We start from the raw sequence: 25496 nt of genomic DNA, 5'->3' as shown, positions 1-25496 counted from the left end.
TGTGTGTTCTGCATCTAAATGAGATGTGAACCTGCAGAAAATTTGTCTTTTAAATAAGAAGTTACTGCACGGTGGCTGTAAGTGTTTTCTGAAAGTCAGGTCAACCCCACCTTATCCTTTATATCCTTGAAAGAGCTGTCAGGCAGGTTTGTGGTCGAAGTATTCAACAGCATAAGATCAGCATAGGGAGGGCTAAGAATAGATTGCAGGAAAGGGGTTTTGTTTCTGTATATAGTAACTGAGAAATTACACTGTAGGGGTCAGCAGCAAGCATTTGAAAACTGGAGGTCATGCTATTCCTGTGCAAATGCCGTATACCTGCATGATGACATGATGAAAATGAAGCTGCTGTTTGTAGTACCTGCTCCAAAAAATACCTTAAAACAGATGCTATGTTATGTTATGTTATGTTATGTTATGTTATGTTATGTTATGTTATGTTATGTTATGTTATGTCATGTTATGTAGTCTAGTCACAATTATTTAAATTAACATCCCATTGCTTTGTTCCACAGTTCATAGCAGTTATTCTAACCTGATCCTTTGGGTATAAACTTAAAAAGTCAGGGATAACCCTGCTCTGCTGCTGGGTTAAGCCCTGGGCTAATGGTGGGGATATCTCACATTTGAAGTTTTGAGTGTAAAATGACTGTAAGCTCAGGGCTAAACGAGCTGTAAGCCCTGGGTTAAGGGAGATCTCCAGATGAGAGTGAACAGCCCTGATGATGTTATGAAGTCTTTATCCAGCATGTGATTACAGGTGAAGAAAACAGATCAGTAGCCTATTCTCTCTGTTCTGAATGGATACAACACATTATATTTAATCCTATGAAGGTGCATGCTATGTTACTATTTGTAACTGTGGCATTGTTTACTGATTGAAATCAATGTAATTATGCTGTTCTTGAACGCCCTTGCTTGATAATGTTGTTTAAGGGCTGTTTTGATAAATTAGAATCATAAATAAGGTGTTTTCCTGACTACATTGACAGTGATCATTTTATTATTTTTTAGGGTAGGATTTTAAGTGATACATGAAGACAGGTAGTGTTTCTGTTTTGCAAATTTGCTGGAGTATGTATGGAATTTTGCTACTAAATAAGATTAATAACATACACATTTTCTTGACAGGCATTTTATCAAAAGTACCAAATAAACAAATTCACTGTGAGTTGATTATCTAATCTTCTGGTTTAAAAATAGATTAAGGTCACAGGAAAACTGTTATTTATTTATTTATTTGGAGGAAGAGGAAGTGACGTTGCTCTCGGTGGGCGGGACTAACACTTCGTAACTCCCACCAATCGCGTACTTGCTTGGTAAAATATGAAAATGGCGGCTCTCTGCACTGAGTTTGGGGACCTAGTGCAAATCAAGAAACAGCTCATATCGGCGATTTCGCTTTGTAAAGAAAGAGGACTTTTACACAGCGCGAAGTGGTGAGACTGACTGTCATAAATGTGCCTTTAACCGCTTTGTTTCTGTTCTGTTGCCTCAGTAACTAAGCGTTAACGCCAAGTGAGCAGCCTGTTAGCAACGTTAGCAGTGTCTCATTTTAATACAATGTGCTGTTTGAATTCACACTAAATAACCTGTCAAAGTTATGTTCCAGTTCAGACCGCTGTTAAATGATTACTTACGTAAAATTTTCACAAGGATGGTGGTTTATATTGTGATATTATGGAAAGTAAAGTGCGCCCTGGGACCAAAACACCGTGAGCTAAAATAGTCTTTGACTTCGCTGTCATATATTATCATTTGTACATAGATCATGCGTTAGTAATCAAGGTACATGGCGTGTATTGTTATTCCTTATTACTTGACCTCAATCTGTAGTTTGTTTGTAGTTTTTGATTACAAGATATAACTACTGGATCAAGTTAGAGAAATGTAATAACAGATAACCCTAAAGATCACCCTAACTGTAATCAGTAGCACAATTACGTCACATGCTTTCTGTGTTTACATTTTAGGGCTTCTGAACTGGCATTTGCTTTGGACCCTCTTCCCAAGGATGAATTACCCCCATCACAGCCTTTTACTGAGGTTTGTACACTGCCAGTGCCCAGGCTCCTCTGGGTTTCATTAGTTTTTTTTCTTTGTATCATTTGAAAGCCTTGATCATCTAGACTCCCATAATTAATTTCCCCTTGAAGTGGTTTTAGGGTTCAAAAATCCTTTTATTCCATAGTGTATATCAATATAGAACAAAATGATAATTTGTTTGCTTGTTCCAGCTCTTCATTGAAGCTGTATGTTTACACTGGATTAAATATATACTATAACATACAACATCATGATTTTTTTCTCAATCAAATTCAGATATTCTATATGTCTTGTGTATAATTTGATACACATTTCTTCGAAATTCAGCCTGACCACGCACCAATGGTCCCCCAACCCAGTTGGATGTAAATCTTTGAAATCAGTCAACAAATATATAGTTTTATTCTTTAATTAAACATCACTCCAACAGGAATAAATCGAATAAGCTATATCTTGCTCATTATTTAGTAGAATCAATTCTTCATCAGATTCATGGGATTTTTTTACAACATGAAATAATACAAAATGTATTTCAGCATTAAAAAATGAGAGTCAAATGTACACAAGCAAGAAAAGATAATAAGAAGTGCAGCGTTGCAGAACATATTGTATCTAATCAGCTTTTTCCCTCTCAAGAAGAGAAAGGTTATACTGCCCCCTGCTGACAGTTTTCTGTGTAGAAAAGAAAATTGACTCTTAATCTTGTTTTCTGACGTGGCCCATACAGTAAATACTTCATGAAAGCCATTTTGTTTTTCAGTTAGATGAATTGATTGTTTTACAGTAATGGAGATTACTTGATATTGGTGATTAGAATGACATTTCTTTCTAATTGTCTATCTGTCCCAAATGCAGGAAGATGCACAAGACCTGGATGCACTTACACTGGCCAAATCCTACTTTGATCTGAAAGAGTATGACCGTGCTGCCTACTTTCTGAAAGGCTGCTGCAGTCAGAAGGCTTATTTCCTCTATATGTATTCTCGCTATCTGGTAAGAGTTTGTAAATATTTGACATGTCTACAATCCTTATAATGTCTTGATGTCATTTCATGTCAAGACTGCTTTCACTTTGATTGTAATGCCTGTGACTGATTTCGAAAGTGTCCTTCTTTGTCTACAGTCAGGCGAGAAAAAGAAAGATGATGAGACTGTTGACAGCCTGGGTGAGGACTTATCTGTTTGAGCCAATAATAGAGAACTGAAAGTAATTTTGCTTCCCTTTAAGACTGAACCATTTTGTGTTTTCTGTGTGGTTGTAGGTCCTCTGGAGAAGGGTCAGGTGCGCAATGAAGCTCTGCGAGAGCTGAGGGTTGAACTCAGTAAGAAGCACAGTGCAGGAGAGTTGGATGGGTTCACCCTGTACCTGTAAGAACCTTCCTCCTAAGTGTAGATTTTATTTTTCTTCAGATTATGCAGAGAAATACAGGGAAATGCTCATAAACTGTATGTGTGTGTGTGTGTGTTAAAACAGGTATGGGGTGGTACTACGAAAGCTAGATCTGCTGAAGGAGGCAGTGGACGTGTTTGTTGAGGCAATTCATGCCCTTCCTCTTCACTGGGGAGCATGGCTGGAGCTCAGTAACCTTGTCACCAACATAGAAATGGTAGCTACCTTTTGTGTTTATGAAAACTGTTATTTTCTTCATCTACTCAGGTCCACAGTCACCATTTATGCCCAAAAATCAACCCTAGAAACACAGTCACATGATTTTTAAACTGTATTTTATGTCTCAGAACAAAACATGAAACAAAAAAAACAAAACATATTTGATCAATGCAAAGAAACAGAAAAAAGCTCTGTCTCAGGTCATTTAAACAGATTTAAGTGATTCCACCTACTGTGGTCTTTTGTCCTCTCTCCCCAGCTGAAGTCACTGTCTCTGGCAGACTGCTGGATGAAAGACTTCTTCATGGCCCACATGTACACAGAGCTACAGATGATCAAAGAAGCGTTGCAGAAATATCAGAACCTCATCGAGGCTGGCTTCTCTAAGAGCACCTACATCATCTCACAAATTGCGGTCGCCTACCACAACATCAGAGGTTTATCTTTTACCTTTTCAATAAGAAATTTTCCTGTTGGAAGAATGTCTTGGGGATAGGTTGAGTCTTAACTATAGTCTGTCTGTCTGCATTTCAGATATTGACCAAGCTTTGGCTCTGTTCAATGAGCTGAGGGACCAGGATCCGTACCGCATTGACAACATGGACACCTTCTCCAACCTGCTTTACGTCAAAGTGAGTTCACCACTTGTAACATCATGCTTTATTGATTAGCATACTGGGTTCCCCTCTACAGGAACGTTATAGGTCTAAAGATTATCGACCACTAGCACTTTCAATGGACTAAATACTGTAAGGGTAGTACCCAGGACTGTCAGGAGTTGACAGATTTTCAGCACAGGACCGATGCTCTTGTGAAGACCCATTCTTTCTATTCCATAATTTCTATTGCTGATGGTTCTTCCACAGAGCATGAAGCCAGAGTTGAGCTACTTGGCCCACAACCTGGTGGAGATTGACAAGTACAGAGTGGAGACATGCTGTGTTATCGGTAAGTGTTGAACCTATCTGATCAACACCAATGCTGCTGTTTACAGAAGCAGCGTTCTCCAGCACAATTTTTCATTGATTGATCGATTAGTTGATAAATCCAGAAAATGCATAATAACTTTGACAACTTATTGTTTGTAATCTATCCAAGTGCAAAACATGATGACTGGTAACTGGTTACATCTTCACAAGTGCTAATAGTGGCTATCGTTTCTCTTTTTTTACATTTAAAAATAATTTGTCAGTTGGTCACACAAAATGTTTTAAAATATAATTTTGAATGCTAAAACAATAATACAAAAATATACATATAAATAATATTAAATGATAATTAAACTATTTATTGCAGCTCTACACTTAAACCACATATCATGTTCAGAGTTTTGGATAACTGGTGCTTAAATCAAAGAAATTAAGTGCCAGTGCTAGTAGGTCACATGTCTCTGGACTAGGTGATAAGTTGTGTGTCTCATCCACAGGTAACTATTACAGTTTACGCTCTCAGCATGAGAAAGCAGCTCTTTACTTTCAGCGGGCCCTCAAACTGAACCCTCGCTGTCTCGGTGCCTGGACTCTCATGGGCCATGAATACATGGAAATGAAGAACACCTCAGCTGCTATCCAAGCTTACAGGTCAGCCTGAAGACGTAGAGCGCAAACAGCATTTATTTTGGTGGATATCTCAATGTCTTGTTCAAGGTCTTTTAATGGTGGAGTCTTTAATTTATTGCCTGAACTTTTACATCAGTGTGGAGGAGTCAAATCAGGTGTATTGTTACTGTTTCCCCATCATGCAGGCATGCCATTGAGGTGAACAAGCGGGACTACCGTGCCTGGTATGGCTTAGGCCAGACGTATGAGATCCTCAAGATGCCCTTTTACTGTTTGTACTATTATCGAAAGGCTCACCAGCTCAGGTATGGATCTGACTAAATAAAAGGGCCAGATATTAAAATATGTGATGCTCATAATCCAAATGGTCATGAATTGTTTCGACACACTCTTGCAGGCCCAATGACTCACGCATGTTGGTTGCACTGGGTGAAAGCTACGAAAAACTGTCACAGCAAGTTGAAGCCAAGAAGGTACGCATGTTACAAAATGTCTGTTTCCTGGTCTGTGCACTAGATTCATTGAGGTTTCTGATTAAATCCATGACATATTCTCTTTTTGTCCAGTGTTACTGGAGGGCGTACTCTGTTGGAGATGTAGAAAAAATGGCTTTACTCAAACTGGCAAAGTAAGTCTATCACTGTATCCTGAGATATACAAACAAAAATAAGTTTAAATCATGATTCCTTTTGAAGGACAGAATGAAGCTCTGGTCTGCAGCTTGTTTCTCTGCTGTTTTATGTCAACATGTTATTTATGTTACCCAGAAAAAAGGGCTAAATATGAATTCTTATGTCTTTGACAGGCTCCATGAACAGCTGAATGAGTCTGATGATGCTGCCCAGTGTTACATGCTTTACATTCAAGACATTTTCTCTTGTGGGGTAAGCATTTTAAAGTGTCTGAATACATATGAAAGTTTTGGACACCCTCTCGTCATACTTTTTTGTACTTTTGGTCTGAGGTCTTTCATGGTTTTGGCTAGGAATCTACGTTCTACTGAAAGGAAATCTCACTCCTACAGCATACAATGATATTTTAGACAACAGTGTGTTTCCAACTGTGTACCAGTAGTTTGAGGAAGACCCTTTCCTCTTTTCAACATGCCAATACCCCTGTACACAAAGACAAGTCCATAAGGAAGGGGTTTTCTGAATCTGGTGCAGAAGACCTGAACTAGCCTGCACAGAATCCTGACTACAACCACATCCAACACATTTGGGATGAACTGGAGGGCAGACTGTGAGTCAGGCCTTATTGCCATCATCCGTGCCTGACCTCTCTCACACTCTGTTTCCCAGTAGAGTGAAAGCTGTTATAGAAACCTATGAATGCCCATGAGGTGATGTTCATGTGTGCGTGTATTTGGAAGAAATCTATTTCTAAAAAAAATGTTGTCACCACAGGAGCAACTGGAACATGCTGAAGTGAGCACAGCCCTGCGGTACCTGGGTCAGTACTACTTCAAGAACAAACTGTACGATGAGGCATCTCTCTGCGCTCAGCGCTGCTGCGACTACAATGATGTAAGTGTCCCTACATAATCTGATCAGCTTGTTCTAGTTGCTGTAGTTGAGACACAAACACTTTAGTGATGGTCTTTTCTTTTTTTAGGCTCGTGAAGAGGGAAAGGCTCTGTTAAGGCAGATCTCACAGGTCCGGGATCAGATTGAGACGCCATCAGCAGATCTGTTTGCTCCCCTCTCTAACAACAACACTCCTGTGAGGAGGGTGTCTCCGCTGAACCTCATCTCCTTCACACCCTGACACTCACCCTCCTCTTCACTGGCCTTAAAACAGACAATTTGTGTATCCTGTGGCTTAAAAACGCTTGGCTGCTTGACAGACTTTGCCAAAAGAGCATGTTGGAAGGATTTTTTTGTTGACGCATACAGATTCATTAGTTGCATTAAAATTGCATTGGTTTATAAAATTTGCAATCCTGATCATTTTTTGTCCAGGATAGAAGTTCTATGCTGCAAATGTAAAAACAATCCAAGCTCTTGCAATAAATTCTGGGGACAGTTAGCCTGATTTACATACTGCATTGGATTCAACTAGTCTCAGGAGGTTTTTTCAATAGTTTTAAACAGACATGCAGTTTTTATATAATTTAATTCTGGGTGTAAAAAAGCACAAACAAATACAATCCCTCAGAGCACAGACCCAGTGCAAAGAAAGGACACCTTGAACTATTTACATATATACACACACACACACACACACACAAACAATATGTAGAACACACACAAACACATCATGTTTTGATGTGCAGTCACATGATGCCTCAACACTGTATATATGTAAATAGTTTAAATAAAGCATACCAGCTTTGCAAGGACTCTTTGTATTTTTGTTTCATGTTGTACAATACATGAAAACATTGCAGTGAATTAAATGTTACTAGTACAGTGAAAAAAATCTTTTAAAATGCATCTTTCTTTAGTATTTAGACTACAAAAAAAAAAAGTTTTCATAGATTTTATTGTAGAAAACAGAAATGTAGTTAAAGGCATATAGGACCTGCAGAAGCAGAGATGGTTGATTACACAAATAATCTTATACTGATTCTTATCATATAGTCCAAAACTATTCACTACAGAGCTTAATAGCACCTCAATTGCCTTTGTTATACACTGCAACCTCATTTAAAGCATAACTGTTTTGCTGGCATGAACATTATAACTGTATTTGGCATGACAACAGTGTGGTAACGACACTGCAAATAGTGAACATATATATATAAAATAAAACTATAAAAATACCATAAAGTTAACAGCAATTACACACTCGCTCTGAAGCTCTAAAGAGCTCTCAGTATTTCCCCCGGAGACTACGAGGGGTGGGGACAGGACTAGGAGGTGGAGACTGCTGGCGAGACCGCAAGATCCGTGAGTAGGGGGTAAGATTTGCTTCAGCAGCAGTGCAGCCGTATTTACGCGTCGGTGTGCGTGTCGAGAACAGAGACTGGAAAAGGGGCCGTTTTTGCGGAGGCCGGTTTTCAGTGTCACTTGGTGCGGCGGCCGCGCAGCCCCTCTTCTTGCATGACCCCGGTGTGGCGGAAGCAGCGAAGCCCGAGGGGGGCAGCTGGGGCTGGTCAGGCTTCATCTGAGCCAGGGTCTCTGCTTTACGCCTTAAATCAGCTTTGATCAGGATCAGGCCATTCTGGAGCTCCATCAGGATTTGGTCCTAAGAAGAAGTCAGCCAACAGGGTTAGACAAGAACACGGGGAAGTGAAGGTGATGGTGGGAGGTTGAGTAGTAAAGAACAGTGACGGGGGGGAAAAAAGCCACCCTAAAACATGCTCTAGCACAGTTATCACCTGGTGCAGATGTTATAAACCCCAGTTTAGTTTAAAAGCTGGTTGTGCATCAAGATTGTTAGTGAAAAGTAGAGGGAGAGAAAAAAAAAAAAGCAAAATTGAGAATTGCACTTTTAACAGATGCTTCTTTAAAAAGACTAATAATTACTGCTTCTCTAAGGTTAGAGCATCCATAATCAGCATCAAACTGAGCAGAACTGTAATTACTGTCAACTCTGCCCTATTTGAAGTTTGGTTCAGGATTTTTTCAGAGTTACTTTATGTCTGCAGTAGAGAGCAAAACCTTATTTTACATTTTTTATTTGGAAACTTATCTTTTCCAACTGAAAATGATCATGTTAGATAGGAAGCCTTTAAGTGACATAATTCAACTATTTTGCTATGATACTTATTGTTTGTAAAGAATTTTATACCAATTGGTTTAGCTGAATGTTTTTAGGCACCTTTTTTTTTTTTTTAGAACACAGAAGCATGGTTTTCAGAAAAGCTCAGTTTTGTTTTGTTTTTAAAATATAAATGACATAATGATAATACATGTACCTGTTTGACTAGCGTCTCGTCTGCAGCGGTTAACGCCTGACGCAGCCTCTCCCCTCCTGTGTTGCGACAGCAGGCTCGTTCACCAGACTGCAGGTCTGTCCCGAGCCTTTGTAAATCCAGGCGCAGCTGTCGAAGATTCTGTTGGGGGGGAAAAAATCTGAATTTTAGCTTCTCTGAGGATGGAGGATCTCACGTGAAGTAAAAAGCGATGCTGCGTTTGATATAGTAGTTACTGACCCGTTGACCCTCCTCCAGCTTGCGGTCAGCAGAACTGGTGAGGGTTCCTGTTGAACCTGGGACTTCAAGCTGCATCTTCAGCTTTGTCATCTCTGTACAGGCAAGCAGAACAACACAGTCAACTACCATTAACAGTATCTAGACAACACATAATCAGAGCAGTCTTTCAGTCAGACTGTACCTTGTGTCGTGGTAAGCAGCTCGGTGCGGCACTGGTTGAGCTCAGTGCGCAGTGTAACTTCTATTTTCTTCTGAGTGGTGAGGCGCCGAGAACGTCGAGGCCCCTCAGAGTCTTCCTGTGGCACTGATGCAGGGACCGATTCAGTTACTTTATTCTTCTCAAGCAAAGCACTCAAAGCTTCAATCTCCTCATCACGCTCCTAAAAGACAGGAAGAAAAGAAAGAATTCATAGCACACACACTCTTATGTCTAATACAGAAAGGTATACAAATATAGATCCACATAGCTGCACTGTGAACATATGTTGTCTTTGAATTACAAACTGATGTGTAAATTGTACAGAATGTTGCCTCAAAGTCAACCAAACAGAAAATGACCAGGAAACAGACTCTGACAGACAATATATGCAGTATTAATCACAGCACAGATCAATACCTATTCACAAACTAAATATCAAACAACTTCTGATTGCAGACCTTCATGGGATAGTTTTATTGTGTATTTTACTTTACAACTTAAAGCTGATCATTCAGTTCTCACCTTTAGCTCTTCGCTGTAGAATTTCTTCAAATGTTTCTGCAGACTAGTTATCTTGTCCTCACATCTCTCTTCAATTAGAGCCCTCTCTGCTTCCAAGGTCTCACTACAGGGCGAGAAGACATCTCAACTTAGTATCTGCATTCATTTCAAAGCTCAGCATTTTCTTATTATTTTAACGTTACAACTTCCCATAGAGGGGTTGTTTTTCCTTTTGATGAAGAATACAAAAAAGGAAAAGAAAAAAAAAGGACAATGTTTGCTGGGTAATTTCTATTAAGAGGGAACTGCTTAGTTTTGCATCTAAACCATTGCTAGAAATACTTTTATTACATGTCCTCAACACACACCGGAAACCATCTTGCATTCCAGAGATGACATCCATCATCTCAGAGACCACTTGCTCTCGCACATTGGCCTCAAGGACTTCTTTCTCTTTCCGCTGGCGCTGCACTTCTCTCTTCAGGACATCGATGGCCTGCAGCAGAGCCTTAATAAAGTACAGTCAGTTGTTAGTGTCTGTTTTTGAGACATTTTTAATGCGGTGCCTTCTAAACCCTCACTGCCTGGGTTTTAACTGACTTTAGTTGATCTTAAAGACATTATCTAAATGTGCAAAATTCTGTATAGCAACAGTTTATGATTATTTTATACATGTGTATAAAAGTGAAAAGTAAATATTTTGCTCTCACGTGATATGATAGAAGATATTACCTCAGTATTTAACAAGGTGATATCTCCATCTTCAACATCACTCTCATCCTCTTCCTCTTCAATCACAGTGCTGTCATTACCATTTGCTGTTGGCTCACGCAGGAGAGAAAGGATGTAGGCCACTCTGGTCTTTGTGGATGGGCCATGGACAAGCTGAAACGATATAAGGGATATATATTTTTTTAAATTTCTCATTATTTTCTTTGATCTTATCCCTAAAGACTAAATCAGTCACTCTAAAAAGAAGTTAAATATACAATTTAAGTGTGTTTTTTTTTTTTTTTTTACCTGGGTGGCAATAGCTGAGAATTTGAGGGCTTGGAGAGTCTCATCATAGATGGAGGCACATGGATTGATGTTGACCACCATGCTGGAGGTTCCTCGGCCACAGAAGAATCCCTGCAGCACCCGGGTCAGTTTACTGTCCCTGAAGGGTACCACTTGAGGGGGTCGTGACCTGTGGATGTTATGAAGAAATTTTCAAAATGTGGCTCTTTCTCAAACAGCTCATTCCAATATAATAAAAACTGATAAAATATTTGTTCAACACAAGTTATGGTCTAGCACATACTTGTTGTTCTGATTGTGCCTCAGAGCAGCAATACAGCGTCCCAGTGTTAAAAGGGAGGTGTTGATGTTGTTAGCCTCCTTCATCCTCTCACCATTACGCTGCTCTTTACAGCGTTCAGACCCAGCCAGATCGCACACAGTCAGTCTACAAAGGAGACAGTAAGAGTCATTGTTTTATCACGTTTTAAAAATGTGAAGGATAGAAGAGCTCAAAATAAATATATATTAAATAAATAAACATTTAAGTAGGTAACAATAGGTTAAACTTACTCGCTGATGTGCATCGTCTGGCCTGAATTGACCTCTGGGCGGACGTGCAGGACACGGATGGAGAAAATGCTGTGGCTGAGAGGATGATAATAGATGCAATAAGTGTTAGTCATACAAATCTGTCAAAATAAGGTTTGAAAGGCAAAAGTTTAATGTGCCCCTACCTGCGGCTTGAGTTCTGGTTGAGATGAGTGCTGGCGAAGCTCTGGTTACGACGTCCAGCCCTCAGAATCTTCCAAGCTTCCTCAGCACTGCGGACCTGGATCCAGTTCAGGTCTGATATAACAAGAGGAAGTAGATAAAAATTGTATTCCATCAATGTAAAAAAGCAGCAACAACACAACATGTTTTATATTTTACTGTACTGATATTTAAAAGACCCGTGTTAAAATTATAACAAAGCAAAGATACTGCTTCATCATCATCTACTGCAGTGTTTCTTATAATGTGGTGTTGCACTCGCACCCAAATGGGGTGTGAAAAGACTGCAGGTAAAGTGCAGAAAGAGCCAGTTTACAGTTTTTAACATCATTTCCTGCTAAATGAACTGTAAAGCGCCACTGAGCTTCAAGAGGCTGAAACTGATAATATACTAAACAGTTTATTGTACTACAAAACTTTATTTCTGAGAATGAGTCAATGTTACCCTTCACATAGGGGTTGCCCTGCTTGTCGTCACTAAGCCGCAGTGTGACTCTTTTCCTGGGCTGCATGGAGGGTGCAGCATCCAGTAGGTCATACAGGAACTCGTTGTAGATCTCATAGAAGGACACCCAGATAGAAAACTGCACCCCTGCCTCCAGGTCGTCACCTCCGCTGTGTGAAAGGCTGTCAGGCTCCAGACAAACACTGTCAGTGTCTGCAGGGAGAAAATCCAAAATGTGCCATATTTTAGAAGACAGTAAGATAATTAAGAATCTTCCACTATATACATGTATCTCAACACATTAATGGTGATATCCCTCAATAAAATACATTTTTAAGAATTAAGAAGAAGAGGACTTAGCATGTTATTTCTTTTTTTTTTTTTAGACACAAGATTAAACATCACCTTGCAATGAAAACCATAAATATTATCACAATTTATCATATTTTATACTCACTGAAACACTTTGTGGGGCTGTTTTCAATCGGTTCAATCAAGTATGAATTTAACTGGATGTAAATTGACCTTGTTGTCTATGTGGTGTGTATGCAATTAAGCATATAGAGCTCCAGTCACAATGAGTCATTTTAGTAGCTGTAACTGCAACACTCAAACCGTCCTCCTTACCTTCCAGCTGGGTAGCAATGTTACTTGTAGAGGAGAGTCCTCCAATGCCGCTGTCCCAAATCGTAGTGGTGCCACCTCGACGAGAAGTCTGGTTCTCATCCTGTAACACACAAGAGGAGTTCATCAGTACATACAGTGTCTATGTGTAAGAACTCAGAAAAGTGTTTTGCTTATTGTATTAAAAGGGGAAAAGTTTCTCTGTGGTCACCTTAAACCTGAATTTTAAGACGTGTACATATGAGCATGATTTGTGACATCACAACTAGTCTGGAGGCCAATTACAGTCCAATAAACAACTTACACAAGTGTGATGTAGAAATTTGACACCTCCAGCGCACATACACTGAAAACGGACTTTTAAGTGATATAAGAGAGTTGTAAATGTAATTTTACACTTAAAAAGCTGTGTGAGAGTCACGTCATCATCTAAACACTCCCCATAGTGCACTCATTTATCCAACACATATCTAGTTTGGCTCAGTTGATTCTAGCTGGATATTTCACAGGCTTAAAACATAATCAAAACTGAGTGCAGGTTTTAACCGACTGAACAAGATGGAATCCTTGTTTATGTCTGAGTTCAGGATGAGTTATTGAAAATGACACTTTGCAGTGAGAGAAAAGGCCAGGAGTACGAGACAGAAATATACAAAGATATATTAGACCTTTGGAGAAGGTTCTTCTGTTTACCTCTTTAAGCAGGGAGTTTCTGCGGATTTCCTCCACCCTGACCTCACCGGGGTCCAGATGTCTTACATCCTGATACATGACAGGCTTCAGGTCCATGCCACCGTAGAGACGACCCTGCAGTTTTCTGAACAGAGACGCTAAAGCCCGTGGCAGGAGGCCAGCCTCTTGACCAGTCCCTGTGAGTCAAAGTCAAGTTTTTTTTAAAAATGTTTACATTTTAGGTACTTAACTGATCATGTAAGCACTAAAAGCTATATCAGCATCCACAACAAACCCAACTCACAGAGCCGCAAACACTACCATTACAATAAAACCTGGGCTATCACCAGTACAAAAAAAATCTTACCCTGAATGGTGTAAGTCTTTCCAGAGTTGGTGACACCATAAGTGTAGAGCAGGCGGTTTTCTCCTTGAAGCACATCTTTTACCATCTTCTTCATTGAACACTCATAAAACTGTTGCTGTGTCGTCTCTGGTCCTAAGATCTAATAAAGATGGGTAAAAATATCTTTATGTAAAGATTTCTCCAGCGTTAGGCCTCCTTGGCTATTACTGACATTCATAGTAATCTTAGAACAGTGACTACATACAATATTTACCAGCAATATGATCAGTTCTGTTGATTTAATAAATAAATGAACAAACATGTTAAGCATATCAGTCATCTCCATCCAGGTCACCAACAAAATTAGTCTTTTTCCCCATTTTTCTTTTTGTTTTTATAAAACTCAGCATCAACAATTATATTTACTGCAGGTAAACATGTGACTCTCTAACCTTTGAGAAGCTAAACTTGTGAATGCTCTGAGTGACGCCCCTCTCTGCAGTCCTCATGTTCTGAGAGTCCTTTGGAGCTTTGAGCAGAAGAGTCTCTTCATCTTGGACATTCACACAACCCTACAAGATGAGAAAACTCTTAGCAAACAGTATAAAAAACAAAACAAACACTAGAGGAAATGCTGATGGCTGCAACGTTGTGATCAAAGTCTGACCTGTTCTTCTCCCACTTCTCTCTCCGCCTCAGTAAGTGGCCGAATGCGCAGATAAACCATCACTTTCTCTGAGTTCCCTTCACCACCGCTTCCTTGTCTCACCACTGCAGGTTTTCCTGCCAGTTTCTGGAAACATGGATTAAAAACATTAGAGCTGAAACAATCGATTAGCCAATTAACAGAAAATTAATGGGAAACTCTTTTGATACTTAAAAGCAAAACAAGCAATCTGAAACGTGACCTTTGGTTTTACAGAATAGTGCTTGTCATTTTTCAATACATATATTTTTTTTTTAAACATTTTAAAGACTTAAACATTTAATCTGAAAAATAAGCCAATAATTAAGATAATCAGTAGTTGCGGCCTTAAAACACATCAATGCTTTGTAGGTTTCAAAACATTTAACAAAAGGCTTCACAAATGTTCCCCCAGGTAGGACATTCATTTAATATATCTTCTTAGGTCTTGAGAATACACACTATGCATTTTGGTGAGAGATGATGAATGTAAACAAACCTGATTTGTTTACAATGAAAACTCACAGCACACAAAAGCATACTCCCAACTCCTCTCACCTGTTCTGTGATGGACGGCCGAGTGTCCAGACCCGGAGAAATGACAGAGATCTCAGGTAGACGTGGTCTGGCCAGGCTTCCGAGCTCTGCTGCTGTGGACTCAAACACAGCCATTTCCTCCTCCTCGTCAGAAGGGCATCCACACGGGGAGGACAAAGACAGCGCCATGCTGAACAGTTACCTGTTGCAAAGAAGTGTTCATGAGTAAGTATGAAGTAATTACCTGGCTGTAAACCAGGAGATGCATGTATAGTCATCTTGTAATGTGTCTTCACATAGAGCCATCAGGATACATACAGAATACATGAAAACATGTTTATTTGTCAGACTAAAATGTTTGATACAATTAAGCATTGAAATAATTGCAGCAGCTCACTCACAGATGATTAGCAAAAATAAAGGTGTGTCAAGAGAGAGTTGAGAAAACACATAAAGACTGCATGAAGAATACTTCGCCCTTCAAAGCCAAATAGTATCTGCTTGAGTAGCCAAACAGGAACATGATTTCCCGGGCTATCACCTGCCCTGACAAGTTTAGTTTTGGTGCAGAAGGATTGCACTACAGACGGCAACAGATTCCGCCATCTTGCGGCGCCGCCATTACTGCGGCTGTACACACAAGATACTTCCCCAAATCTTTAAGAAACAGTCAATGACAATTTTAATGTGTCTTTTAGGTATGTAGAGTATTGATAAACCTTATCATGAGGTGGCCAGAAGTCAGGTTTGACTGTTTGAAACCAGAGTATCCCTTTATATGCAAAAAACTCAACTGTCCTGGCAGTTAATGAAATAGATTTCGAAGCTTAGTGTTAACCTTACGAAGGCAGTTTATTCTCGCTCATATTAGCTAACCTCAATTATAACCGTTTCAACCTGTTTTATGCGGTCACATGAACCAAACATATGAATGTCGTTACTGTTGGCTAACGTTATCTCTGTATTAGTCCAGTCAGCATTTATAATTTGCTTTATTTGTCAAATTTTTACACCGTCGTCGTGCCTAGCAGGTGTACTGTTGTTTAACATGCAAACGACACAGCTTTAACCAAAAGTTAATGTAACTTACCTCGATTTCCAAAAGTGCTACTAGCAACCGGTTTCCGGCAACTTATCTAATAAATGTTCTTATGTTAACTATGCAAAGTCGCTAAAGCTCATGTACTTGAATTAACTGGCTAACCCTAACCTACAGCTTCGTCTCGGTTTCGATGCGCTCTCTGAGCTGAGCCCCAGCTGAGTTTATTTTTTACCGGACTGCGTTTGGTTTTTGAACAATGCGCTTCCCCTGCAGAGCGAGTCGCTGATTGGCTGAATCGCTCTGTTCTCCGCTGTCTGCCATCTGATTGGCTGCCATGCATGGACGTACGAACTCACAAGGTGCTCTATGTAAACTGTTCCTCCTTGAACAAAAAGTCGGCCTTCATGGGTTCCTGTCACATGTTGTAAATTAATATAACGTGTTTTTCAAAATTTGTGGACGTGTGCTCACTTGTTAACTTGTTACCTTGTTCTTATAAGACATTCATGGGGCTAATAAGGTTCTCACACTGGATTTAATTTATATAGAAAAGAAAGACAGAAAAAGAAAGAAAGAAAGAAAGAAAGAAAGAAAGAAAGAAAGAAAGAAAGAAAGAAAGAAAGAAAGAAAAAGAAAGAAAGAGAGAAAGGGGATATTACACTATCACATTATCTGGTAAATGAGAGTGACAGCAGATTGTCCATTCTTATAATACTTCTTCCTCATTACTTTGATGTATAATTCCTCCTCATTACTTTGATGATATGTACGTATGTGTGTATGTGTGTATGTATGTAATAACAGAGTCTGGAGGCAGGAAAGACTCACTTGTAGATCTTAAAACTTAAATTTTCAAGTTTATTTCATGTGCATATAACAAAATGTTACATCTGATAATGGAAAGTGATACAAATATATCAAACAGCGTTGTATAACACTGGATTAGACTATACGTTAGGAGTTTGCATACAGTGGACTACCTGTGTCAATTATAAAAGAAAGTCAGGGAACTTTACCACAGTCATCTCTTTGACCAAATGTGGTATATTAATTACATATTGCAAGAACTAGATTTAGTGGCAGCATTTACCTCCAAGATAAATGTTATCTTTTGGCTCTTAAACAAAGCCTGTCTATCTTGTACTTGAATTGGCATTATACCATTGGACATTGCTCTATTCTTTGTAAAATATTACACATAGGACTATGAACAATCCTCCACAAATTCATTCTTAAATAATGAGGTGGAATTTGATCTTAGAGTAATGTCATTTAGTGGAAATAATTCAATTTTTGATTAATATTGGCCAAGTTTGTATTGCCTGCTGAATGTTTATATCCATAAATCAATCCTGTCACACCGTTTAGCCATCAAAATCTTGTCCAGGTTCAAAGTTTTGCTCCATAGTGGTGGTGATGTTGTGAATACTGACACGGTTGTGTGAATTTTGAAGCCTTTGTTTCTGCACACTGTGATGAACACCATAACCAAAGTAGATTATTAAACCTGTTCAAAGAAAAATCACATCATCTGTGTTAATGCTTTGATTATTAAGTCATTTTCACACACTTTGCTTTAATGAAAGTTTACAATTTATAGTGATATTGTTCACATACCTACTGCCATCCACACAGCATAGCGGATCCATGTATCTGATCCAAGTTGAACCATTAAATAGATATTGACAAAGGTGCTAAAAATAGGAAGCAAAGGCACAAAAGGAACCTGAAAGAGCAGAAACACCATGAAAGGTAAAGCAATAAAAATGACACAGTCTCCATGTTTGGAACTTTACAACTGCAAGAAATGTACTCAGTTTTTTTCTGTTAGGAGGGATTTCCAACACTCAGTAATCAAAGTTAATACTTTCCTTATTGTCTCTTCACTGACTGAAATAATTACTGAACTATGTTATTGTAATGTTCTCCCAGAAAAACAGCCCTTAAGATCATGGCATACCATGAAAGCAGCTTTTGTTCTACTCTGTGGTTGTCTGCAGATGATCAGGATAATGAGGACCAGCATCAGTATGATCACAGAAACACAGAGCAGACTCCACCACTCCAGGGCCTGCAGGGAGTCCACAGCCCCGGATATGAAGATGCTTAAGATGATGGCTAGAAAGACTGAGGAGAACATTGTAAGTTCCAGGAATTATTGACAATAAAAATCATCTGTATACAGAACAATAAGGATGATGTGAAGAAGATCACTTACTAATAAAAACAGCTAAAACAGACAGATTTTTTGATGTCCGTGTGGTGGCTTGTGAAGGAGGACATAATATTCCACTGACTGTAAATGGTTCTGGTTTGCTCAAACTCGACTCCTCGCTGAGATCTGCTTGGTACCTATAAAAGTGAGGAGATATAAATAAATTGGGTTGATATAACATTTTCTATTTCTGTATATTGATACAGGTATCTTAAACTTTCTTGTTTCTTTTTTTTGTCCTGGTTCAATTTATTTAAATCCCTGCCTGTAATATAGTTTATGTGCTATTAATGCTTCCAACACACATTACGTCAATCTTATCTTATTTAATGATCCTTAATCAGCCCCTGTGGGCATTGAAATGGAATACAAATTGCATTGTTAATGCAGAAACTGTCTCAGACAGCTGCTAATGACAGTGGATCAGAGTGTACTATTAGCTCATTAACCAGTAGAGTTTCACAACAGCTTTGCAAAACAGAGAGAAACTTCCTGTTTTGTTAAACTCTCCACCTCTTTAAATCTTTAAATACTGTTCTAAACGTTCTTGCAGACATTTCTTGATCATTGTTTCTTGTTCTGCTATCTGATTTCATTACATTCAGTTTCATTTGGGGATTTTTGGGGGACATTTTTGGGGATTATTTCCTTGGAAATTGTGCACAATACAGATGATTTAACATATTGTCAAGTAGTACTGTGTAAGTATTATCAACCATTATTTTGATATAATGCATATATTATGTGTCAAGTCTATAATAATAAATGTCTCATTAATCCCTGAGGCAAAGAATTTTTTTTAAAGCATTTGTAAAGTGAATATTGTTATGTTTGACAAATACATGACCTAATTCTCTGAGAATCTTACCAGACATACTATAATCCACACAAAACTTATACTGTAAGACTGTCAACAGGCATTGAGTTACACATGAACAACAGCATTTTCTCTTGTTCTCACCATTTAACCTGCTTAAAGCTTTGTACATGTGCTATATAGCCCTGCCAGGTGTTTCCACATAGGCATGTTTTGTCACCCACACACACAGACACGCGCACACACACACACACACACACACACACACACACACACACACACACACACACACACACACACACACACACACACGCACATACACACACACACACACACATTCCATTCATATAAATATAAGCTTTTTCACAAACAAAAATAGTAATAACAACTTTCATTGTCCTAAGTATTTATGATGAATCATACCTTAATATGAGAATACATATTGCAACAAGAGTGTAGGCAAAGAGTGTTCCAATGGACATCATGTCAACCAGCGCCTTCAGGTCAAACAATAATGCCATGATAGCTGCAAAGTCATAAACCAAGAATAATTAATATAGATTTAAATAATTTCCTCTTCATCGTCATAAAAAAATACTTCAGATTTTCATGAGTTTTACCTGCTACAACACCTGAAGCCAGTGTAGCTATGACAGGACTTTGTCTGTCACTCATTTTACTGAGAGGTCTGAAGAGAAGTCCGTCCCTGGCCATGGCAAAGAGAACACGGGGCATTGGGAACATGGAGCCTAGTAGGCTGTGGGGAAAAAAACCTCTAATGACTCCATCAATAACCATCTGCTAAGTTGTTTCTGTTTTAATGTGTAATATTGATTCCAATGTTCTTAATTTAAATTATGTACTGTACTGCAGGGATTTTCTGCTGATAAGCTTAAAATACAAATGAACTACCCTACAAACTGAAAATGAAATTAAGTTGAAGTAAAGTAAAACAAGCTAATTTTGCTTTGATTTGTGGAGTTGGGTTTGTAAATGGCACATTGTGTGTCATACCTTGTTGACAGTGCACAGAGGGATCCCACAGCCACTGCATACTTTGCAGGGCCCCAACCAATGTATGTAAAGGCCACAGGCAGTGGGCTGTTAACACTGAGCAAATAGTATGGCATCATGAGAGTCAGGGCAGCAGACACACCAAAATAAGCCAGGAAGCAGATGAGGAGGGATGCCACGATACCAAGAGGGATCGACTTCTGAGGGTTCTGAACCTCCTCTCCTAAAGAGCAACACATTTGATTTTATACTAAGTCTTTTGTGTTATATTGTAATATGCCTTTTAGTCTTGCAGTGTACTGTATCTGTGTCAATTCATTTACCTGTTGTAGCGATGCAGTCAAATCCAACAAATGCATAAAAGCAAGTGGCTGCTCCTGCTAATGTTCCCTCAAAACCAAAAGGGAAAAATCCCCCACTGCCATATCTGGTAGTTTCATTCAGTGATGTATGGTTTCTGCAAAGAATAGACATGTCATTAAGTAATAATTGATTGATAACTACCCACATTTAGATAGATAGGTCACTTATCTATATTATTAAGAGGTGACTGTGTGGAACCAACCATGCTTTTTTCTTAATGGTACAGTATATAGAAAAATAGGAGTCCATACTCATATGCATTTAGGAGAGAATCTTCACCAATGTACCAGTTGTCGATGTCTCCCTTTATGAAGCCAGAAAGGATAACAAACAGCAACACTAGGATGTTAACTGCTGTAAAAACCTTGTTTACAATGGCAGACTCTTTAACACCAAATGCAAGAATCCCTAGAAAGGAAACAGAAAATATACAGCTGATCCTGACTGTAAATACAGCGGAGACTTGTTTGTCAAATATAGAAAGATTATTCAATAAGCATCTCTAGTGTACTGCAAATAATGATCATCTACTAATTGTGTCATTTTCATTAATTTCTTTAAACAAATGAATTACAATTGTACATTTTTACATTTGGAAACAAGTCATAGAGGTTTAGATTGTGAAACTTGCCTGCCAAGAGCATTATGAGGCCAGCTGCGAAGAAGTCTGGGTAAGGAGCTAATCCAGGTAAATCCATCGCAGCCTGTTTGCCCAGAGACTTGACAATGACATTTCCAATGAGGTCATCAAAGGTTCCACTCCACGCTCTGGCTACGCTTGATGTCCCTTAAAAACAGAAAACAAGCAGGAGACACAATATTCACAGAAACAGAGGGGTGTTATGAGCAACCATAAAAAACAAATCTATTTATTTTAGACTTGAGGCTCATTTATTACCTATGACATAAGACAGCAACAAGTTCCAGCCAGTGATAAAAGCCCATATCTCTCCCACAGTCACATAGCTGTAGAGATAGGCCGAGCCAGTCTTGGGAACACGAGCTCCAAATTCAGCATAGCACAGTCCCGCAAAGACTGAGGCCACTGCGGCTATCAAGAAGGAGATTATGATACTTGGCCCAGCCACTGCTCTGGCCACTTCTCCTGACAGCACATACACACCGGCCCCCAGTGTGCTGCCGACCCCCAGAGCCACCAGGTCAAGTGTGGTCAGGCATCGTCGAAAGTTGGACACCTCTCCTTCAGGCTCCAGAGGTTTCCTGCGTGACAGGCTCTGCAGGAATAGCAGTATCTTTGCACCAGACATCCTATTAATCAAAACATTTTGGATTCAGTGTGAGGATTACTTAAGACACAAAATGGGATTGTAGATTGACACAGGGGTGGAGCATATATTTAAAATTTAAGATTTTCAAAAGACAAACCATAAAGAGTGGTTTGAACAAAGGAGAGCTTGTGATTTTAATCACTTTAAACAACCGACTTAATAACATTTTCTGTTCAAAAGAGGGAAACTTAACTTATTCTATCTTTACTTCTTGAAGAAGCTTAGGTCCTTCAATGTGTGCAGCAAGATGTTGCATATGTTGCATGTATGCATATATGCAATTTTCTTTGCAGCCATCTGTTGTGGCAGCAGCATCAGAGCCGGCGACTTTAAGAAACTGAACAAACTTATAAAGAAGGCAGGCTCTGTGCTGGAGTTGGTCGTGGAGAGAACGATGTTGCACATAATGGACAACACTACACACCCCCTACACTCCTACTCCTCCACTGAGTGGAAAAGCACGTTTTACATTTAATTTGCACATTAATAGCCATGTCTTGCCTTAAGGTTTAAAATTCTATTTGTATTAAACTTTTTTATTCTACTTACTTTTATTTAGTACAGTACCTTTTGTATATACTTTTGGTTATTCACACACACACACACACACACACACACACACACACACACACACACACACACACACACACACACACACCACACACACACACACACACATCTATCTATCTATCTATCTATCTATCTATCTATCTATCTATCTATCTATCTATCTATCTATCTATCTATTGCCCCTATTCAAAAAAATTGCCACAAGTACGCTCATTTACAAGTAAAATATCTTCCTAATTTTATGGATTTGTTTCATTCCAAATCATTTCATCATTGCGCTGACAAATCTTGAATCCAAGTTTATTTCCAATCAGCTATTGGTATTAATGTAACCACAGATACAGTTTATAATATTATGTCACAAATGATTGTAAGTGTGAGAGGCACACAGGAGAACGTTTTCATAATTTCTCATAACACAACCACGTGATTTTTCTGTTTGTGTTGTGCAGCACATGGTCTTTGAACCTACCAATTACTATGAAATAAACAAGATCACCTTTATATCATATACAATGAGCTATAAGCATAGGCACATACAAATGCATACTGTAAATGAACCTTATGACAAAGTACAGTTCCTGCACAGTAAGTGGTATTCATTCCCACAAACTGTAAAGATATAAATATTGTTTGAGAATATAAGAATTTTACTCGTCCTTGTTAGACAGTGATTATTTCTTGAATAATCACATTATTCAAGTGTCATTAGTGAGCTAATTAAAACAAGACAGAAATAAAGGAGTTAAGTATACATGTATTATCTTACTGTTTACATGATTTATTGATGATTCATCTCTGACTAAATAACGAATCAGATAATAACCTTTCCTTTTAAAATGATGCATATGTTGAATTGACCAAACTGATACTAGCTAATAAACTATGATCACATCCAGTATACTTATTAAGAAAGACATCCTTACCTTTTGAGCTGAACACTGCCGTGTGTGCGACTGTGTTTTGATGTGTCTCAGACCACACTATTTGTGAGGATAAATCCATTCACTGTGGACTCTTCACAGCTCGACATTTTTTACACATTATGTTACATTTCAGACATACGTGCCACTTCGGAAGAGGAGAGGATCAGAATGATTTGTTGGAGGGCACTACTGGCATGTCAGACAGTAACATACATTTCATAAAGCAGTTGACAAAACATTCAGTGTCTCCATGTATGTGCCGATACGCTGATATGATGGAGGCCTATAAACCAGATTTTGCTTCAATTCCTCATCAAAGTGCTCAGAGGCCTTTTTGAAATGGTCAGTAATTGCTAACATATGACTCTTGTATGAATTTTCATAATGAATGAGTTAAAAAACATTCTCACTTGTGAGTCATATGAGAAAGTGTGGAGAATGGTTAGTAATACCATGATTGACATTTAAAATAAACCAAAAAATAAAGATTTTATTTTATACAATTTTTGATGTTGTACCTGGAATATTAAAAGGCAACAAATTAAAGCAGTGCACAAAATGACCATTTACTGCCATTTAGTTTAAATGAAATACTTGTATAAAATATTGCTGTCACCTTGCTTTAATTAATAAACCTATTAAAAGGGCTCATAAACAAAAGACTGTGCAGGAGTATCATACAATGTGATTTATTTGTTATGCGAAGCCAGAGAGCACTTACCAAATCATTATAATTAAGTTTCATTTTATTTTATTTTGGCCTGAAAACACTGATGTGAAAACAATAAAACACACCACATAGCTCAACAAAGGAGGGTTTCTAGTATGAGTTCATGTTTTGTCTTTTCACTAAAAGTTAGCCTAACTTTATAAAGAATGGAGATTTTGCAGCTGTGTTCATTACAGAAATCTACAACAATCCTTCTACTAAAATAATTTGTGTGTGTGATTCTTCATCCGCCACATGAGGGCAGTATTCTCAGCTCTGCTGATACAGGGTTTGAAAACATTTTATGATCTCTGAATCTCCTGCTGCTGACAAAACTGCTCTATAGGAGTTGTTCTGATTCCAGGTTTGCTTTATAGTTTCTTATTTATTTAATGTGATTCTTGTATAGCTGAAGGGCAGGACTTCCTCCAGCTGTAAAGAAGTTTCATGAAACAAAGAAAAAACTACAAAGCAGATTTAGTGTGCAGACCTTTAAGATCTCTCATGCGTCTGAGGTCTCGTGGACACAGCGTTTGGTTGGGGCACAGATAAGTCAACATGTTGTAAACTGAAATAGTTTTTACTGGAGACATCTGCTCAGCAACAAATTGAAGACTCGTTCATCAGAGCATAAGGAGACAACTAATTGTTTGTATAACGTAACGATGCAATCCATTGCTTCTAGGGGTTCCTGGCATCATGAATTAAACCTGCATGCCTGGAACGATGATCACTGCATGTCAAGCACATGCAGACAAAGGCACTAAGAACGACTGAATAAGAAGGGCAAATTTTTAATTTGTGGGTACAAAAAGTACTGAGAGTTTATTTTTTTTCCATTAATATAATTAACATGGTTATATTGCACTGTGACACTCAATTTGAGATGTGTTTGAAAAGAGTTTTTCCTTGTTTGATTAAACAACTGACTGAAAACTTGAAGTAAGCCTTCATAAAATGTTGGTATTACCTTTTGGACATGTATGAGAAGGAGAAAAGATTGTTATATTTGAAAAATTACAGAAACACCTATTTCTTTTATTTCTAGTTGTTGTCAATGAAGGTAGCTAGTTTGCATGATTGTATTGTTGTAATGCAGCAACAATAGTGGATAATTGCTAATTAAAGTAACCTTCCCTACTCATTCTCATTCGCCACTTTTGGTTGTGGTGATTTTAGTTCAGGGGGGAGTGAACTGTGAGTAGACTTCATTAGCTGAAGGAAATGGACTACCCCTCTCTCTGTTAATGATTCATATGGAGAAAGAGGTCCAGAAACTAACACCATTGTCCAGTGAATTCATTCAGCACCTGGGATATTTTGGTTAAAGGCCTCAAAATTCATAGCTGCAGATTGACTGTACTTAAATAACACTCAGGAGTTCAAGCGGTAAGTTCTGTCCTGTGTTATTTTCCATGTTCAATGCTTTATTTGTTTCAGCCTACTTTGTGTGTTA

At 38.6% G+C, this 25496-nt stretch overlaps 3 protein-coding genes across 5 annotated transcripts; 1 reads left to right on the top strand and 2 right to left on the bottom strand.

Moving 5' to 3' along the window:
• Positions 1-1291: 1291 nt before the first annotated feature.
• cdc23 (CDC23 (cell division cycle 23, yeast, homolog)) lies at positions 1292-7555 on the top strand. The gene is made up of 16 exons (XM_042430464.1): positions 1292-1439; positions 1974-2046; positions 2902-3039; positions 3170-3212; positions 3309-3414; positions 3521-3653; positions 3915-4092; positions 4190-4287; positions 4522-4603; positions 5082-5235; positions 5400-5519; positions 5612-5687; positions 5781-5842; positions 6020-6098; positions 6621-6740; positions 6829-7555. The coding sequence occupies exons 1-16, from the start codon at positions 1327-1329 to the stop codon at positions 6979-6981; spliced, it is 1728 nt and encodes a 575-aa protein (XP_042286398.1). The 5' UTR covers positions 1292-1326; the 3' UTR covers positions 6982-7555.
• Positions 7556-7679: 124 nt separating this feature from the next.
• On the bottom strand, positions 7680-16392 carry kif20a (kinesin family member 20A). Of its 3 annotated transcripts, none has more exons than XM_042430461.1 (19): positions 16186-16392; positions 15117-15297; positions 14541-14666; positions 14326-14445; positions 13895-14033; positions 13549-13724; positions 12859-12958; positions 12232-12444; positions 11750-11861; positions 11586-11660; positions 11317-11460; positions 11034-11202; positions 10746-10898; positions 10382-10521; positions 10035-10137; positions 9495-9693; positions 9314-9405; positions 9077-9214; positions 7680-8403 (listed from the first exon to the last, which is right to left on the bottom strand). In XM_042430461.1, exons 2-19 carry the CDS (start codon positions 15282-15284, stop codon positions 8029-8031), a joined length of 2742 nt encoding a protein of 913 aa, XP_042286395.1. In that variant the 5' UTR covers positions 15285-15297; positions 16186-16392; the 3' UTR covers positions 7680-8028. The 3 variants fall into 3 exon arrangements, with proteins under 3 accessions (XP_042286395.1, XP_042286396.1, XP_042286397.1); XM_042430462.1 differs by lacking the exon at positions 16186-16392 and adding an exon at positions 15497-15630; XM_042430463.1 differs by lacking the exon at positions 7680-8403 and adding an exon at positions 8548-8574.
• Positions 16393-16974: 582 nt separating this feature from the next.
• Positions 16975-21820, bottom strand: zgc:175280 (cationic amino acid transporter 2 family protein). Its single transcript, XM_042430466.1, has 11 exons — positions 21445-21820; positions 21178-21333; positions 20798-20954; positions 20507-20640; positions 20184-20406; positions 19790-19926; positions 19593-19695; positions 18356-18489; positions 18098-18264; positions 17755-17863; positions 16975-17644 (listed from the first exon to the last, which is right to left on the bottom strand). Exons 1-11 carry the CDS (start codon positions 21812-21814, stop codon positions 17502-17504), a joined length of 1833 nt encoding a protein of 610 aa, XP_042286400.1. The 5' UTR covers positions 21815-21820; the 3' UTR covers positions 16975-17501.
• Positions 21821-25496: the final 3676 nt, after the last annotated feature.

Source organism: Thunnus maccoyii, chromosome 13 (genome assembly GCF_910596095.1).
Source record: "Thunnus maccoyii chromosome 13, fThuMac1.1, whole genome shotgun sequence".
NCBI lineage: Eukaryota > Metazoa > Chordata > Actinopteri > Scombriformes > Scombridae > Thunnus > Thunnus maccoyii.
This window is presented reverse-complemented; position numbering and strand designations above follow the sequence as displayed.

What these genes read in the sequence shown, in the direction of transcription:
- kif20a (XM_042430461.1), bottom strand. Translation starts at nt 15,284, where the DNA reads ATGGCGCTGTCTTTGTCCTCCCCGTGTGGATGCCCTTCTGACGAGGAG. An exon ending in CATTGCTACCCAGCTGGAAG is followed by an intron (nt 12,445 to 12,858) that starts GTAAGGAGGACG and finishes TTCTCCCTGCAG; the next exon opens with ACACTGACAGTGTTTGTCTG. An exon ending in ACGAGACGCTAGTCAAACAG is followed by an intron (nt 8,404 to 9,076) that starts GTACATGTATTA and finishes ACTTCTTCTTAG; the next exon opens with GACCAAATCCTGATGGAGCT.
- zgc:175280 (XM_042430466.1), bottom strand. Translation starts at nt 21,814, where the DNA reads ATGTCTGGTGCAAAGATACTGCTATTCCTGCAGAGCCTGTCACGCAGG. An exon ending in GGCTTCAGGTGTTGTAGCAG is followed by an intron (nt 19,696 to 19,789) that starts GTAAAACTCATG and finishes ATGACTTTGCAG; the next exon opens with CTATCATGGCATTATTGTTT. An exon ending in TGTTTTAGCTGTTTTTATTA is followed by an intron (nt 18,265 to 18,355) that starts GTAAGTGATCTT and finishes TGTTCTCCTCAG; the next exon opens with TCTTTCTAGCCATCATCTTA.
- cdc23 (XM_042430464.1), top strand. Translation starts at nt 1,327, where the DNA reads ATGAAAATGGCGGCTCTCTGCACTGAGTTTGGGGACCTAGTGCAAATC. An exon ending in CATCACAGCCTTTTACTGAG is followed by an intron (nt 2,047 to 2,901) that starts GTTTGTACACTG and finishes TCCCAAATGCAG; the next exon opens with GAAGATGCACAAGACCTGGA. An exon ending in AAGACATTTTCTCTTGTGGG is followed by an intron (nt 6,099 to 6,620) that starts GTAAGCATTTTA and finishes TTGTCACCACAG; the next exon opens with GAGCAACTGGAACATGCTGA.